Source organism: Meles meles, chromosome 9, assembly GCF_922984935.1.
Source record: "Meles meles chromosome 9, mMelMel3.1 paternal haplotype, whole genome shotgun sequence".
Lineage (NCBI taxonomy): Eukaryota > Metazoa > Chordata > Mammalia > Carnivora > Mustelidae > Meles > Meles meles.
The window spans coordinates 24,180,889-24,196,763 of NC_060074.1; the positions used below are offsets into that span (position 1 = coordinate 24,180,889).

The following is a 15,875-nucleotide window of genomic DNA, read 5'->3' on the forward strand; positions in this document are numbered from 1 at the left end:
TTCCTAAAAATGCACAAATTATCATGATTAAATCATGAATATTGGATCCAAGAATAGGTAATCTTAGACAATAACAATAACAATGAAAATTGAATTAGGAATCAAAAATCTCCCAGTACAGAAAAGTCCAAGCTCACATGGTTTCATAGGTGAATTCTACCAAACATGAAAAAAAAAATGACAATCTTAATCAAAATCTTAAAAATAATGGAATAAAGGGAACACATTCAAAATCATTCCAAAAGACCACTACTATTCCCGAAAACAAAGCAGGATAAAAACAATGTAAGAACAAAAAAGTCTAGTTTGTCCAATATAAATATTGCTACTCCAGCTTTCTTTTGACAACCATTTGCATGATAAATATTTTTCCACTTCCTCACTTTCAATCTGCAGTTATCTTTAGGTATAAGAATATAGAGAAAAGTATTTATTTACTCAAATGAGCTTTAATTCATGGCTCTGGATTGCTATCTTACTAATTTTTTAAATAATTTTCCATTTGAGTGTAGTTGGCACACACTTATATAATTTTCATGTGCAACATAGTGATTCAACTTCTGTTATGCTATGCTCTCCCTAAATATGGCTATCATTTGTCACCATGCATCACTATTACAACATCATTGACTATGTTCCCTATATTGTGCCTTTTATTCCTATGACTTATTCATTCCATAACTGGAAGTCTGTATCTCCCACTTTCACTCATTTTGTCCATCCCCCCCACCTTTCTTGCCTCTGGCAATCAGTTCTCTGTATTTATAAGTCTAATTCTGATTTTTGTTTGTTTATTACATTGTTTTGTTTTTTAGATTCCACATACGAGTGATGGCATATGGTGTTTGTCTTTCTCTGAGTGCCTTATTTCACTTGGCGGAATACCCTTTAGGTCCATCCATGTGGTTCCAAAGGTTACCATCTCATCCTTTTTTATGGCAGTGTATTATTCCTCTCTCTCTCTCTCTGTGTGTGTGACATCTTCCTTATCCATTCATCTGTTCATGGACACTTAGGTTGCTTCTATATATTGGCTATTGTAAATAATGCTGCAGTAAGCTAGGGGATGTTTATCTTTTTGAATTAGTGTTTTCATTTTCTTTGGGTAAATACTCAGTGGTGGAATTAGTGGATCATATGGTATTTTAGTTTTTTTTTTTATTTTTTGAGATTCCTCCATACCTTTTCCACAGTGGTTGCACCAATTTACATTTACCCCAATAGTGTATGAGGGTTGCTTTTTTTCGACATCCTTGCCTACACTTGTTACTTCTTTTGTTTTCATACTAGCATTCTGATAGGTATAAGAGGATATCTCATCATGGTTTTGATTTGCATGTACTTGATGATTAGTGATGTAGAGCATCTTTTCACATGTCCATTTGTATGTCTTCTTGGAAAAATGTCTGTTCAGGTTCTCCACTTATTTTTAAATTGGTGTTGAGTTATATAAGTTCTTCATATATTTTGGATACTAACCCCTGACTGGATATATCATTTATACATATCGTCTCCAATTCAGTAGATTGCCTTTTTGTTTGGTTGATGGTTTCCTTCACTGTGAAAAAGCTTTTTATTTAGATGCAGTTTTAATAGTTTTTTTTTTTTAAGATTTTATTTATTTGAGAGAGGTAGAGTGAACATGAGCAGAGAGGGAGGGGCAGAGGGAGAGGGAGAAGCAGACTCTGTGCTGAGCAGTGAGCCTGACGCAAGGTTCCATCTCAGGACCACAAGATCATGACCTGGGTTGAAGGCAGATGCTTAACTGACTGAACCACCCAGGCAGCCCTCAATAGTTTATTCTGATATAGTCCCAATTCTAGGAAGAAAAGTAACAGGTAAAGAAGACAGAGATAAATGGGGTGCAGTTTTATATAGGGTAGTGAGAGAAATCCTGTCTGATACCTGAAGAAACTAAGGGAGGCCATGTATAAAGTGGGGAAAAGGGAATTCCAGGCAGAGGGGAAAAGAAGTACAGAGAGCCTGTGATGGGCACATCTTGGCTTGTTAGGGGGCTAGTAAGGAGACCATAGTCATTGGAACCAGGGGATAAGTGGTAGAGCCCTATGTTAGAACTTTGCTTTTTTTCCCCAAGTTTTATGTGAGGCCAATGGATAATTTTGAAGAAAAACATAATGTGAGCTTGTTTTTGTTGGAAAATAGACTGGATGGAGGGACATGATAAAAATATGGAATACGTTATATCCTGCATAATTTTCTTGTAGGTTGACTTAACTGTTTACAGCATAATAATGAAGTCAAACAAAATTTTATGGAACAGTTAGGTTCTTGAAAGGACAGTATCTGCTGTTGTCAAACTCAGCATTACTAATACCACTCGAACTTTCATTGAGGACAAACATTGATACCAGGTCAGGTATGGTGGAGAAAGCAACACAACTACTTGATTCTCTACCCCTTATTAGCTATAATAATATAGTTACCATTTAGTTTCCTCATATGTAAGTCAGATGGTATTATTGGTCCTTGAGGGGAATCATTTTAAAGTGCTTAGCACAATGTCTGTCACATGGTGAGTGCTCGGCAAAGATTAAACCAGTATTCTAGATTATAGCACCCTTTTTTCCTTTCATAACATTCACTAGTTCATAGTTACAGAGGTTTATATTTTATTTCCTTACTAATATTCTCTGTACTCCTGTGAACTTGATGAAGGCAATGATTGTGCTTGAAAATACTGTGCTTGACTTACCTACCATAGAGTAATGAACATAACCATCTTTCTGCCATTCTTATTTCATCTCTACCCTCAACCACACCCTACCCTAAATCCCCTTAGTGTAATATATTATTTTTTATAGTTCCTTTTTTGAGTTATAATTTACATAAATTGGGATGTATGAGACTTAGCTGCACAATTTTGACAAACAGGTAAAGTCTTGTCACTTTCATAGCCGTCTCGATGTAGAACATTTCTCTCTATCCAGAAATTTCCATGTCCCTTCTTAGACGTCCCGCCCCTGCAATCACAGAATGTATGTTTCTTTGTGTTTGACATTTTACATTCAGCATAAACTCTGTAAAATTTATCTATGACTTTTGAGTTTATCAGTAATTTATTCCTCTTCATTGTTTTGCAGTATTCTGTTATATAGTGCATGTCACATTTTGTTTATTCTTTTTCTATTGGATTGTTTGCAACTGTGGTTGTTCCTAATGAATAATTCTGCTATGAAGATGTGTGTACAAGGCTTCTTGTGGAAATGTGTCTTCTTTTTTTTTTTTTTTTTAAATTTTATTATTTTTTTATTTTTTTGACAGATAGAGATCACAAGTAGGGAGAGAGGTAGGCAGAGAGAGAGAGAGGAGGAAGCAGGCTCCCCGCCAAGCAGAGAGCCCGATGCGGGGCTCGATCCCAGGACCCTGGGATCATGACCTGAGCAAAAGGCAGAGGCTTTAACCCACTGAGCCACCCAGGTGCCCCGTGTCTTCTTTCTTTTGGTTAAAAACTTAGGAGTGGAATTACTGGACCAAAGAGTAAGTGTGTATTTTTAAGAAATTGGCTTGGTCAGTTGGGTGGCTGCCTTGAGCTCAGGTCATGATCCCGTGGTCCTGTGATCAAGTCTCACATTAGGCTTCTTATTCAGTGAGGAGCCCACTTCTCCCTCTGCCTGCTGCTTCCCCTGCTTGTGTGTGCGCTCTCTCTCTCTGACAAATAAATAAATAAAATCTTAAAAAAAAAAAAAAAGAAATCGACAGTCCATTTTCCAACATTTAATTGGGTCGTTTTACATTCTCGGTAGCAGGCTGTGAGCATTCTCGTTACTCTACATTGTCACCAACATTGAGTGTTGTTAGTGTTTTTCATTTCAGCCATTTTACTAATTGTATAGTAGCAGCTTGTTGTGGTTTTGATATGCATTTTCTAATACCTAGTGATATTGAACATATTTGTGTGTGTGTGTGTACTTAGTGGCTTTTCATCTTTCTTACTTTCTGTGTAAGTCCTGCCCATTTTTGGTTGGGTTGTTTGTCTTATTGTTGAGTTGTAAGAGTTCTTTACATATTATGGGTATATATCTTTTGTCAGGACATTGTGAATATTTTCTTCCAGCTATGGCTTCACTCTTCAATTTCTTTATAGTGTCTTTGGGTGAGCAGAAGTCTTAAATTTTGAATAAATTTAATATAAAATAAATAAAAATATAAAAAATTTTAAATATTTTTAATATTTCACAAAATATTAAAATATAAAAATAAATTTAATATAAAAACAACAATTCTTTTTAATAGTATTGTTTTTGATATTTTGTCTGAAATACTGTTGCTTATTCCCAGGTCTTGGAGGTAGTAGTCTCTGTTCTCTTCTAAAACCTTTAAAGATTAAGAATTTTTATTTCAGCCTGTATCTATCATTCATTTTTGTATATGGTGTAAGGTAGGAGCTAGAGATTAATTTTCTTTTCTAAAGGAATATAAAATTGGTCTAGCACCATTCTTAAGAACATTTTATCCATCATTGAATTTTTTTGGAATTTTTATTGAAAATCATTTGATCCTATAATTGTGGGTCTATTTCTAGACTCTGTTTTGGTCCATTAATTTGTTTGTTTGTCTGTATTTTAGTACCACACTCTCGATTACTGTAGCTTTAGGTAAGTTCTTGAAGTCAGGTCGCATTAATCCTATAGCTTTGTTGTTCTTCAAAAATAGTTTGGCTATTCTGGGTCCTTTGTATTTCCATATAAATTTTAGAGTCACTTTTGTCAATTTCTGTAGATAAGTGGGAGTTTGAGATTGAGTTGAATTTGATTCATTGAATTCTTGGTTGATTTGAGAAGAATGTATGTGTGTATGTGTGTGTACACATATATTTACATATACATATACACTTTTAAGGATTGATGTATTCATAGATTTTAGTCTCTTACCTCATGATATATCCCTCCATTTGTTTAGATTATCCTTAATTCTGTATACTTATGAAGGAGCTTGAAATTTATACCTTTACATCTAATTATCTAATGTATATTTTGTGAGCTCCATGTCTTGTGATCAACATAACTCCAGGGCATACCTCTGACAAGTAGGAGGGCCTTAAATGAATGTGTGCTATTAACATTTTGTCTTTTTAGTTAAGGTTTTCATAATTTTTAGAGTAATTAATTGATGATTTTGCCCTTTTTATACTATTCCCTTGGAGTAGGCATCATTTTCCCTTCATAATGGAATTTTTAACAACTTTCCATAAAGTTAAGTTTTGCTTCATTTAGAGTATTGCTGTCCTTTGCTGGGCTTCTACATTAGAGAAATGCAGACTAGAAAGTTTTATTGAGTGTACTGAAGGTCTGACGGAAAATAAAAATTGACTAGGATTGCTGATTAGAAGATTAAAATGTACCATTTGAAAAATAATGAAAGACTTTTTTAATCTTCTGTCAGAAAATATGGACATAAAAAAGACTAAAATTAAAAAGCAATTAATACTGAGGAAAATTTAGGTGCTTTACTAAGTAGCCCCAACTTCACTTACAAAATTCAGTTCTATAGAAGGTCAAAGAGCATCCAGCTTTTCCAAAGACCCATTTAATTTAATGACTTTCAGAAACAAACACTGTGGAAATAAGGATAATAATGAGGCCTATAAAATTTTATGGTTTAGTGTTTAGGTAATTGCTTGTTAAATTAAGAAGGTATTTTTTTCTGAACATGTGTATATCTCTGTTCTTTTTTGGTTAAGTATATAATGAAAGTTTTCCTCAAATATGATTGAACCCATTTTGGCTATCCAACAATTATTCCAATATTAATATTAGTGAGTTAAATGAATTCATTTATATCCTGTTGAAACAATGAAATAATTGGTAATTATGTAATACTGTTACCAGAAGTTACTTTGATTTGTGTTTGTGCATGAGAAAAATACATGACAAAGATGGCCTACTTTGGTGCAAATAAACAAGATTGTATGCTTCCTTTTGCCAAATTGGAACAAAATAACCCAATAAGGGGCGCCTGGGTGGCTCAGTGGGTTAAGCCGCTGCCTTTGGCTCAGGTCATGGTCTCAGGGTCCTGGGATCGAGTCCCGCATCGGGCTCTCTGCTCAGCAGGGAGCCTGCTTCCCTCTCTCTCTCTCTCTCTCTCTCTGCCTGCCTCTCTGCCTACTTGTGATCTCTCTCTGCCAAATAAATAAATAAAATCTTTAAAAAAAAAAAAAAAAGCCTCTGCCTTTGGCTCAGGTCATGATCCCAGGGTCCTGGGATCGAGCCCCTCATCAGGCTTTCTGCTCAGCAGGGAGCCTGCTTCCTCCCCTCTCTGCCTGCCTCTCTGTCTACTTGAGATCTCTGTCTGTCAAATAAAAAAAATCTTAAAAAAAAAACCAAAACCCAATAAATCTATTATTAAGTGGTCACTTAAAATACTTAGTTAAAACCTTACAGTTAGCAAAATTATTTTACTGGGGGCATTCATTTAAAAATAAAAATAATTTTTATTTTAAAATAATTTAAACATTTAAAAATAATTTTTAAGAGCACACTATTAAATCACATTCATAATTTGAAACATGGAGATTTTGGGACAGTGCTTTTGTAATATAAAAACATGAGTATTTTAATATTTTGTACTTTAATTGTAGATTTTGGTATGTTGGTTTCCTGAAGAGAGAAAATTAGTCATTCTGCCACCTCATTAAGAAAAAGCATGTATGAAGTATGTTCTTTATGATTAACAAATCTAAATAGAATGTTCATTGAGTAAGTTTTACATCATTGTACTTCAATAGAATCTCTGGTGTCTTAGTAGATTTGTTTTTAAATCACAAAGATGCTGTATTAATAAAATATTGTATAGTTTAAAATGTTAATTGCTTATATGAATATTATAAATTTTACTTTTTAGTGCATCTTTTATTTTCTTTTTAATAAGTGGATGGGCAACAGGAAGGTCGTAACAGAAGCATCACCATGAAATGAATCTAAATTGTTTTACTGAGTAGACTTCATTTGTGCAAATGGAAAGCAAGTCCCTGAAAACCAATTTAATGGTCAGAAAACTTTAAGGTCTAATACTTCAATCAATTCCTATGCTTTCTTTCCTGGGATAAGTACAAATAGGCCTGTAAAGGTGTATTTAAAAAGGGAGCTGATGCAGTGCTGCACATTTGTAGTTTTGCTTAAGATAATTTGCAACATTATTTTTCTAAGTTTTTTTTTATTATTTCTTTTCAGCATAACAGTGTTCATTGTTTTTGCACCATACCCAGTGCTCCATGCAACACGTGCCCTCACTAATACCCACCACCTTGTTCCCCCAATCTCCCACCCCCCGCCCCTTCTAGACCCTCAGGTTGTTTTTCAGAGTCCATAGTCTCTCACGGTTCACCTCCCCTTCCAATTTCCCTCAACTCCCTTCTCCTCTCCTTTCTAAGTATTTTAAAATCTAGTATGTATGGCTTTATATTTCAGATAAGAGAAATGAAACATTAACTCATTTATAGAACTCATTAAGTTGTTGAAAGTAAGACCACTTTAGTAGACTCAAAATAGATGTTCATGAACGTTTAAATTCTTTTATAAAGTTTTACAGTGTTACTAATAAACATGTATCCTGATATTTTTTGTCCATTAAAAGATATTTATCTACTGGCATGCCCCCTATTTTAGGTAAATAAATCAAGCTGTTAGAGAAATTTAGTATATCTTTTCTGTTATACTAAATAGTAATAGTGATTTGATGATCACAGTAACATTTATTGAATATTTTTATGTGCAAAAAGGTATGTGAACCGTTTCTTGTACCTTCAGAGTTGTTTGCAAGGAGGTGAAGTTGAGGTTAGATGTAGCCTGTGGGGACTGTGACTTATTGTTTATATACTTGTGATAAAAATGACAACTTTATTTTATTATTAGAATTGATTTTATTATAAATTTGATATGTCATAATTTCCTGTCTGAAAGGATATCTATTTACATTTTCAACCTTAAAAGATTCAACTGAATGTCTGCTACTTAGACAAATGTACTATATTAGTCTTTTTAATAATTAGGAAATACAACTAAATACATATATTCAGAATATACTCAAACAGTGGAATATTGAGTGTTGACGAGTTAGGCTTTGTTCACATTTCCGTAGAGCTATAACTTGGGCTTTCCTTTAAAAAAAAAAAAAAGAAACTACAACATTGGCAGTAAAATAAAGAACATGTCCAAAAAAAGGTCATGTTAAAAAATGGGGAATTTTGAGGATTTGAGGAGAAGGGAAGAAAGAAACTTGAAAGAATGGATGAGACACTTTCATCATATGCCATATGGGACTTGATCTTGCAATAAGAAGTCTCACTGGTCACAATATGCCCCACTAGGGGCCTGAAAACTTAAACTCATCCCACTTCTTTGGCAGCACTCCAGTCTCTGCTTCTCAGGGATAGCTTTGACATAGTTCCTGCAGAAATACATAATTTTTTCAGTTATTTTATGTGAATCTGTATTTTAAAATTCTGTAGTGCAGAGAAGCAGATTTATTCCATTGTGACCTCTTATGAGATGTAAGCACCTGAATTCAGTGCACCCGTTTTTCAGGACATGAGAGTCTCAGTGCAGTAGCACTTTGTCAGTGAACTAAGACTGTTGCGTAACATTTAATTATATTTTACCTTATTATATTGAAACTAACTTATTGTGGAGGTAGATGAAACATTCCCATTAATTTTTTACCTACAGCCTATGCTTAAAAGGAATACCCTTGTTTGCTTTCTATCAGGGGTTTTCAGAAGGTCTATCCAGTTGAAGAATGTTTCTGTATTACAACACTGATACTAAAGAACCTTTCTCATCAAGTTACCAATCATTCTACTGCTATGATCTACAGGTGGCACATATTTCTCTTATGTATTACAAGAATAAAATCTGTGTTTCCCAGAACATATATTCTTTCTTTTTCACAATTATCAGAACTAAGTAACCCAGTATATTGTCTTTTAACTATATATTCAAGCATTTTTGTCTTTTCCTTTATTTGTAATTATTTTGAATTATCCTGTTTTAAATATGTATTTCAGTTTTGTAAACAAATTCTTTTTGGAAGTAGATGGAGTATAAATTACTTTGGCCCATATATTTAATTTCCTTTTTCTTAAATGAAGTGTGAATGACTATTTTTGAAGCTATAGGTGGTGGCCAGTTCATCTCCCAACCCTACAGGACTATGTTGCTTAGAATCCTTCAGTGTGAATTATAACAGAATCTTTGTTTTTTTAAAATTATCTTTAGAATTGCTTAATATTGGATTTAAACTGATAATTAAATACTTTTTTTTTTTCAGAAAAGAATAAGGAGTGTTTTTTTTTTTTTAAGATTTTTATTTGTTTATTTGACAGGCAGAGATCACAAGTAGGCAGAGAGGCAGGCAGAGAGAGAGAGATTGGAGGAAGCAGGCTCCCCACTAAGCAGAGAGCCTGCTGTGGGACTTGATCCCAGGACCCCAGGATCACATGCCGAGCTGAAGGCAGAGGCTTTAACCCACTGAGTCACCCAGGCAGCCCTAAGGAGTGATTTTTAAAAAGTTTTTATTTAAATTCCAGTCAGCTAACATACAGTGTAATATTAGTTTTCAGGTGATTCAACGCTTCCATCTAACATCCGGTGTTCATCATGACAAATGCACTCCTTATAGTGCATTCAACACTCCTTAATTTCCATCACATATTTAACCCATCCCTCATCTATCTCTTGTCTGGTAACCATCTTATAGTGAAGAGTCTCTCTTTTTTTCCCTTTGCTCCTTTGTTTTTATTTCTGAGATTCCACATATAAGTGAAATCGTATATTTTATCTTTCTCTCTTTCACTTAGCATAATATTCTCCAGCTCCACCCATGTTGTTGCAAATGGCAAGATTTCTTTTTTTTGGGCTGAGTAGTATTCCATTGCATCTATATATCACATTGTCCATTATTGATGGACCTCCATCAGTAAATGGATGTTTGGGCTGTTTCCATAATTTGACTATTGTAGATAATGCTACTCTAAACATCATGGGGCATGTATCCCTTTGGATTAGTGTTTTTGTATTCTTTGGGGAAATACCAAATAGTGCAATTGATGGATTATAGGATAGTTGTATTTTTAACTTTTTGAGGAATGTCCAAATTGTTTTACAGAGTGGCTGCCACAGTTTGCATTCCCAACAGCAGTACAAAAATGTTCCCCTTCCTCCATATCCTTGCCAACACCTGTTGTTTCTTATGTTGTTGCATTAGCCATTCTGACAGGTGTGAGGTGATACCTTCTAGTAGTTTTGATTTACGTTGCCCTGATGATCAGTGATGTTGAGAATCTTTTCAGGTGTCTATTGGCCATCTGTGTGTCTTCTTTGGGAAAATGTCTATTCATGTCTTCTGCCCATTTTTTAACTGGATTACTTGTTCCTTAGGTGTTGAGTTACATAAAGTTCTTTATATATTTTGGATACTAACCATTTATCAGGTATGTCATTTGCAAATATCTTCTCCCATTCTGTACATTGTCTTTTACTTTTGTTGATTGTTTCCTTCACTGTGCAGAAGCTTTTTACTTTGATCAAGTCCCAATAGTTTATTTTTGCTTTTGTTTCCCTTGCCTCAGGAGATCTACCTAGAAAAAATTGCTATGGCTGATGTCAAACAGATTACTACCTCTGTTCTCCTCTAGGAGTTTTATGGTTTCAGGTCTCACATTTAGATCTTTCATCCATTTTGGATGTATTTTTGTGTATGGTGTTAGAAAGTGGTCCAATTTCATTCTTTTGCACATTGCTGTCCACTTTTCCCAACACTGTGTGTTAAAGAGACAGTATCTTTTTCATTGGATATTCTTTCCTGCTTTGTGGAAGATTAATTGACATATGTTATAGGTTCATTTCTATTCTCTTTCATTGATCTATGTGTGTATTTTTGTGCCAGTACCATAGTTTGGATTACAACAACTTTTTTTTTTTTTTTTTTTTTTTATTGAAAATTTTTTTTTTTTTTAATTTTTATTTTTATTTTTTTTTTATTTATTTTTTTTCAGCGTAACAGTATTCATTCTTTTTGCACAACACCCAGTGCTCCATGCAAAACGTGCCCTCCCCATCACCCACCACCTGTTCCCCCAACCTCCCACCCCTGACCATAAGAGACTATGGACTCTGAAAAACAACCTGAGGGTTTTGAAGGGTCAGGGGTGGGAGGATTACAACAACTTTTTAATGTAAGAAGTACAAACTTGTGATCCCTCCAGCTTTGCTTTGCTTTTTCAAGGTTGCCTTGGCTATTTGTTGTCTTTTGTGGTTCCATATAAGTTTTAGTATTGTTTGTTCTGTGTGACAAATGCTATTGGTATTTTGATGGGGATTGCATTAAATGTGCGGATTGCTTTGGCAGACATTTTAACAATATTTGTTCTTCCAGTCCATGAATGCACGGGATGTCTTTCCATTTCTTTGTGTCATCTTCAATTTTTTTCATCAGTGTTTTATGGTTTTCAGAGTTCAGATCTTTTACTTCTTTGGTTAGGTTTATTCTTAGGTATCATGGTTTTAGTACAATTGAAAATAAGATTGATTCCTTTATTTCTTTTTCTGCTGCTTCGTTATTGGTGTATAGAAACTCAATAGATTTCTGTATGTTGATTTTGTATCCTGGGACTTTACTGAAATCATCTGTTGGTTCTAGCAGTTTTTTGGTGGAGTCTTTGGGGTTTTTCATCTAGAATATCATGTCATCTGCAAATAGTGAAAGTTTGACTTCTTCCCTGCCGATTTGGATGCCTTTTCTTTTTGTTTTCTGATTGCTGTGGCTAGGACTTCCAATTAATATGTCAAATAAGAGTGGTGAGAGTGGACAACCCTGTCTTGTTCCTGAACATAGGAAAATCTCTCAGTTTTCCCCCAATTTGGTTGATATTTCTGTGGGTTTTTAATATATGATCTTTATTATGTTGAGATATGTTCCTTTTAAACCTACTTTGTTAAGGGTTTTTATCATGAATAAATGTTGTACTTTGTCAAATGCTTTTTTGGAATTAGTAGTGATTTTTAAAATTATTATTTTTAGCAAAGCCAGAGAAGATCTGCTGAAAACTCAAAAAGAGCGTGATTTTCACCGAATGCACCATAAGCGAATAGTCCAGGAAAAGAACAAATTAATTAATGACCTCAAAGGGTAAGCTGCTAATATTTATTTATATATATATATATTTAATATATGTATTATATATTTATATATAATAATTATATTATAAGTTGGCATATTTATTAAAACATTATTTAGTTAATGTTAAGTACACTTGGCTATGGCAGAAGGTTTGAGGTAAAATAATCATTCAGTATTTATTGAGTGTTTACTGTGTGCCAGACTATACTATGCGTGTGCAATACAAAGACAAGTTTAGGTCCTTGCTGTCAAGGTTCCCAGAGACTTTTAGGATGTGTGATAGGGGAGGAGTTAAACTGAAATATTTTGCATTGTTGTTATGCCAACCAAGGATGGTCACTCTAACCACAATGAGGTATAAGAAGGTTCAGGAACCTATTTGTAGAGGAATTCTGAAGTATTAGTTAACAAATAGAGCAGGAGCAGGGTGCTCTAGACAGTACATGCTGTGCAAAGGCACCACGTCATGAAGGAATATGATATATTCACCATATTGTATGCATAGCAAATAAAGAGCAAAAGCTGCTTGAAAGGAGTGAGGTGGAGAGAGTGCATATACTGAATGACCTTGAATTTATGCAGAGGTTTTTAGAAATTATTTTAAAAATATTATTCAGTTTTATTTTCCCTCCTCCCTTCCTCTCCTACTTCCAAATTAAAGAAAGAAACTTCCTCTCCAAAATAAAACGGAAAACAAGAACATAATTTATAATCCTTAATGAGAATTTTCTTTTATTTGTTCTAGGGCAATGCTATCCCATAGAACTTTCTGTGATGTTATAAATATTCTATATGTGTACTAATACAATAACTACTAATTCACATGTTCTGTTAATCACTGGTCATGTGACTAGCACAACCATGGGATTAGATTTCTAATTTTATTTATTTACTTATTTATTTAAGATTTTATTTATTTGACAGAAAGAGAGAGCACAAGTAGGGGGAATGGCAGGCAGAGGGAGAGGGAGAAGCAGGCTCCCTGCTAAGCAGAGGGCCCAATGTGGGGGTCGATTCCAAGACCCTGAGCGGAAGGCAGGCACTTAACTGACTGTGCCACCCAGGCACCCCATTTCTAATTTTAATTAATTTTAATTAAGTTTAAATTTAAATACCACATTTAGCTATAGTTGCTTTATGAGACAACACAATTTAGGGATGGTAATGACAGTTGTCTTTCGTAGGAGATTATGGTTATTGTGGCTATTATGATTTCTAAATCATAGGCTGTCCCATGAAGCTTCAGAATCAATGTACTTAAATGTATTAAGTTGTAGAAACTAGAGTTTTTCTTACTTTTCTGAAGTTAAGTGTCTGTAGGAATAAAGCACTATTTTAAGAGGGAAATTGCATTAGCTTAAAAAAAGGACTTTGAAAATGTTTATTCTTTGACTTTAACCAATTATTTTAGTCCAGTATTTTGGTTTGAATTTCTTGGTTCAGAAAATTGTTCTTAGTCCAGAGAAATTCAGAAAAAAAATGTTCAAAAAGATTTGTTCCCTTTTTAACTTAAATGGTAACTAAGAAGTAGTACAGTATAATGGAAGGAGCTTGGATTTGGTCTCAAGTAAACATTGGAAGCCTGGCTTCACCACTTACCTTTAGATGGCCATTGTTTATTGTTTCTTATCTTTAACAATGTTGATGATATATTTTGGATCAGTATGTATACACACATGATACAGTACATGGAATATAATAAATGGCAGGGTTTTTTTGCATATACCATAACATTGAAAGTGTATGTTGAATATATACTACTTTATCTAGATTTCCCTTTTGCATTTATATACAGGTCTTTTCAGAAGTGTATATTGTATTTTGTTTTAAAAGTATGTTTTTTAAATTTGGGAATTGTTCTACACTCAGGACAATATAGGGGCCTGTTGTTCCTACTGGTCATGCCGAAGTTCTTTAAAGGTAGCTAAACTTTTTCTTGGCCAAAGATAAATAATTGTTGTACCTTCATTAGGATGAGCCACCCATTTACCCAGAGGAAAAGCCCAAAGGTATTTTAATAGTTTTTGTGTGTATGCACACACACATAAAATAAATGAGTTTGAATCACAGCACTTTCTTTCACAGAAAAGATCACAGGATTGACTCTATTCCCACTATCTGTACTAATTCAATCAGGTTTCAGTACTTCAGTTATTTGGGTATATAACAGTTTAAGAGCACATTTGTATCAAATTGTGGCACCTGAAATATGATTGTTCACCGTTGCTACTTGGATATTCTACTCTTTGGTAAATTGACTTTTTTTTTCTTTTTTTTTTTTCCATTTTATTTATTTTTTCAGCATAACAGTATTCATTGTTTTTGCACAACACCCAGTGCTCCATGCAAAACGTGCCCTCCCTATTACCCACCACCTGTTCCCCCAACCTCCCACCCCTGACCCTTCAAAACCCTCAGGTTGCCCCAACCTCCCACCCCTGACCCTTCAAAACCCTCAGGTTGTTTTTCAGATTACATAGTCTCTTATGGTTCGCCTCACCTCCCCAATGTCCATAGCCCGCTCCCCCTCTCCCAGTCCCACCTCCCCCCAGCAACCCCCAGTTTGTTTTGTGAGATTGACTTTTTTTAATTGTTTTTTTTTTTCTTGAGTCTCTAGTGCATGATTAAAAATATATCAGACCTCTTAAATTTCCTAATATGGGAATATTAGTGTAATTACACTAGTAAATACTAGTGTAATTAATTTCATGTAAAAATTCAGCATTTTCAAATTATACTTTTTATAATCTTTAGGGGACCTGATGAAAAAAATCCACATTACACTGTAATATAATTAACATTTGTATATTCAACTAGCCTTTATTTCCACGTTTAAGCATTAAGAATAATGTCTCCATTTAACCATTTGGATGAATCACTAGTGTGTATTTTCTAAGGACCTAAAACAAAATTTCAATAATATCAATAGGGTCACAAAGAAACTAGAGATGAAATTAATCACCAGTGAACACCTTGTCTGATACTTGTACCATTGCATAATAAATCAACTATAAGGAAGAGTGTTTTTCATTTCAGGCTAAATTAGAGTCTAAGTTCTCTATGTTAATATTTTACCCAAATATTTAAGTTGTATATCTATATTCCTGTCACTGTAAACCATAAAATGTCAGTCTTGTTTATTTTTCTGCCAATTAGTTGATTTTCCTATAGCTTTATAGTAGTTCTCATTTAACATGAATTTTACTACTTATGAATTCACTTATTTTAAGAATTATCTATTTCAAAAGTTAGAACTTATAAGCAGATGAATTATGAGCTACTTTTAGAATTTACAGAACAGACACACTCTTTCAGACTGACTAAACAGAAGTTTTTTGCTTAAGTTTTTATTTAAATTCTAGTTAGTTGACATATAGTGTAATATTGGTTCAGGAGTAGAATTTAGTGAATCATCACTTACATATAACACCCAGCACTCATCACAAGCATCCTCCTTAATATCCATCATCCATTTAGCCCAACCCCTTCCACCTCCCCTCCAGCAAATGTCCATTTGTTCTCTGTATAGTTAAGAGTCACTTATGGTTTCCTTCCTCTCTCTTTTTTTTTCCCTTTCCCCTATGTTCATCTGTTTTGTTTCTTAAATTCTAAATATGAGTGAAATCCTCTGGTATTTGTCCTTCCCTGACTGACTTATTTTGCTTAGCATAATACACTCCAGCTCCATCCACATTGTTGCAGATGTCAAAATTTCATTCTTTTTTTTTTTTTAATTTTTT

At 34.0% G+C, this 15,875-nt stretch overlaps 1 protein-coding gene across 1 annotated transcript in view; it reads left to right on the top strand.

Annotated features, from left to right (window-relative positions):
• Nucleotides 1-15,875, top strand: part of SPAG16 (sperm associated antigen 16) — a 1,085,475-nt gene that overhangs the window by 26,874 nt on the left and 1,042,726 nt on the right. The window contains exon 6 of the mRNA XM_046019197.1: nucleotides 12,037-12,144. Within this exon, the coding sequence (XP_045875153.1) occupies nucleotides 12,037-12,144 (108 nt within the window). The remainder of the gene's footprint in view (nucleotides 1-12,036; nucleotides 12,145-15,875) is intronic.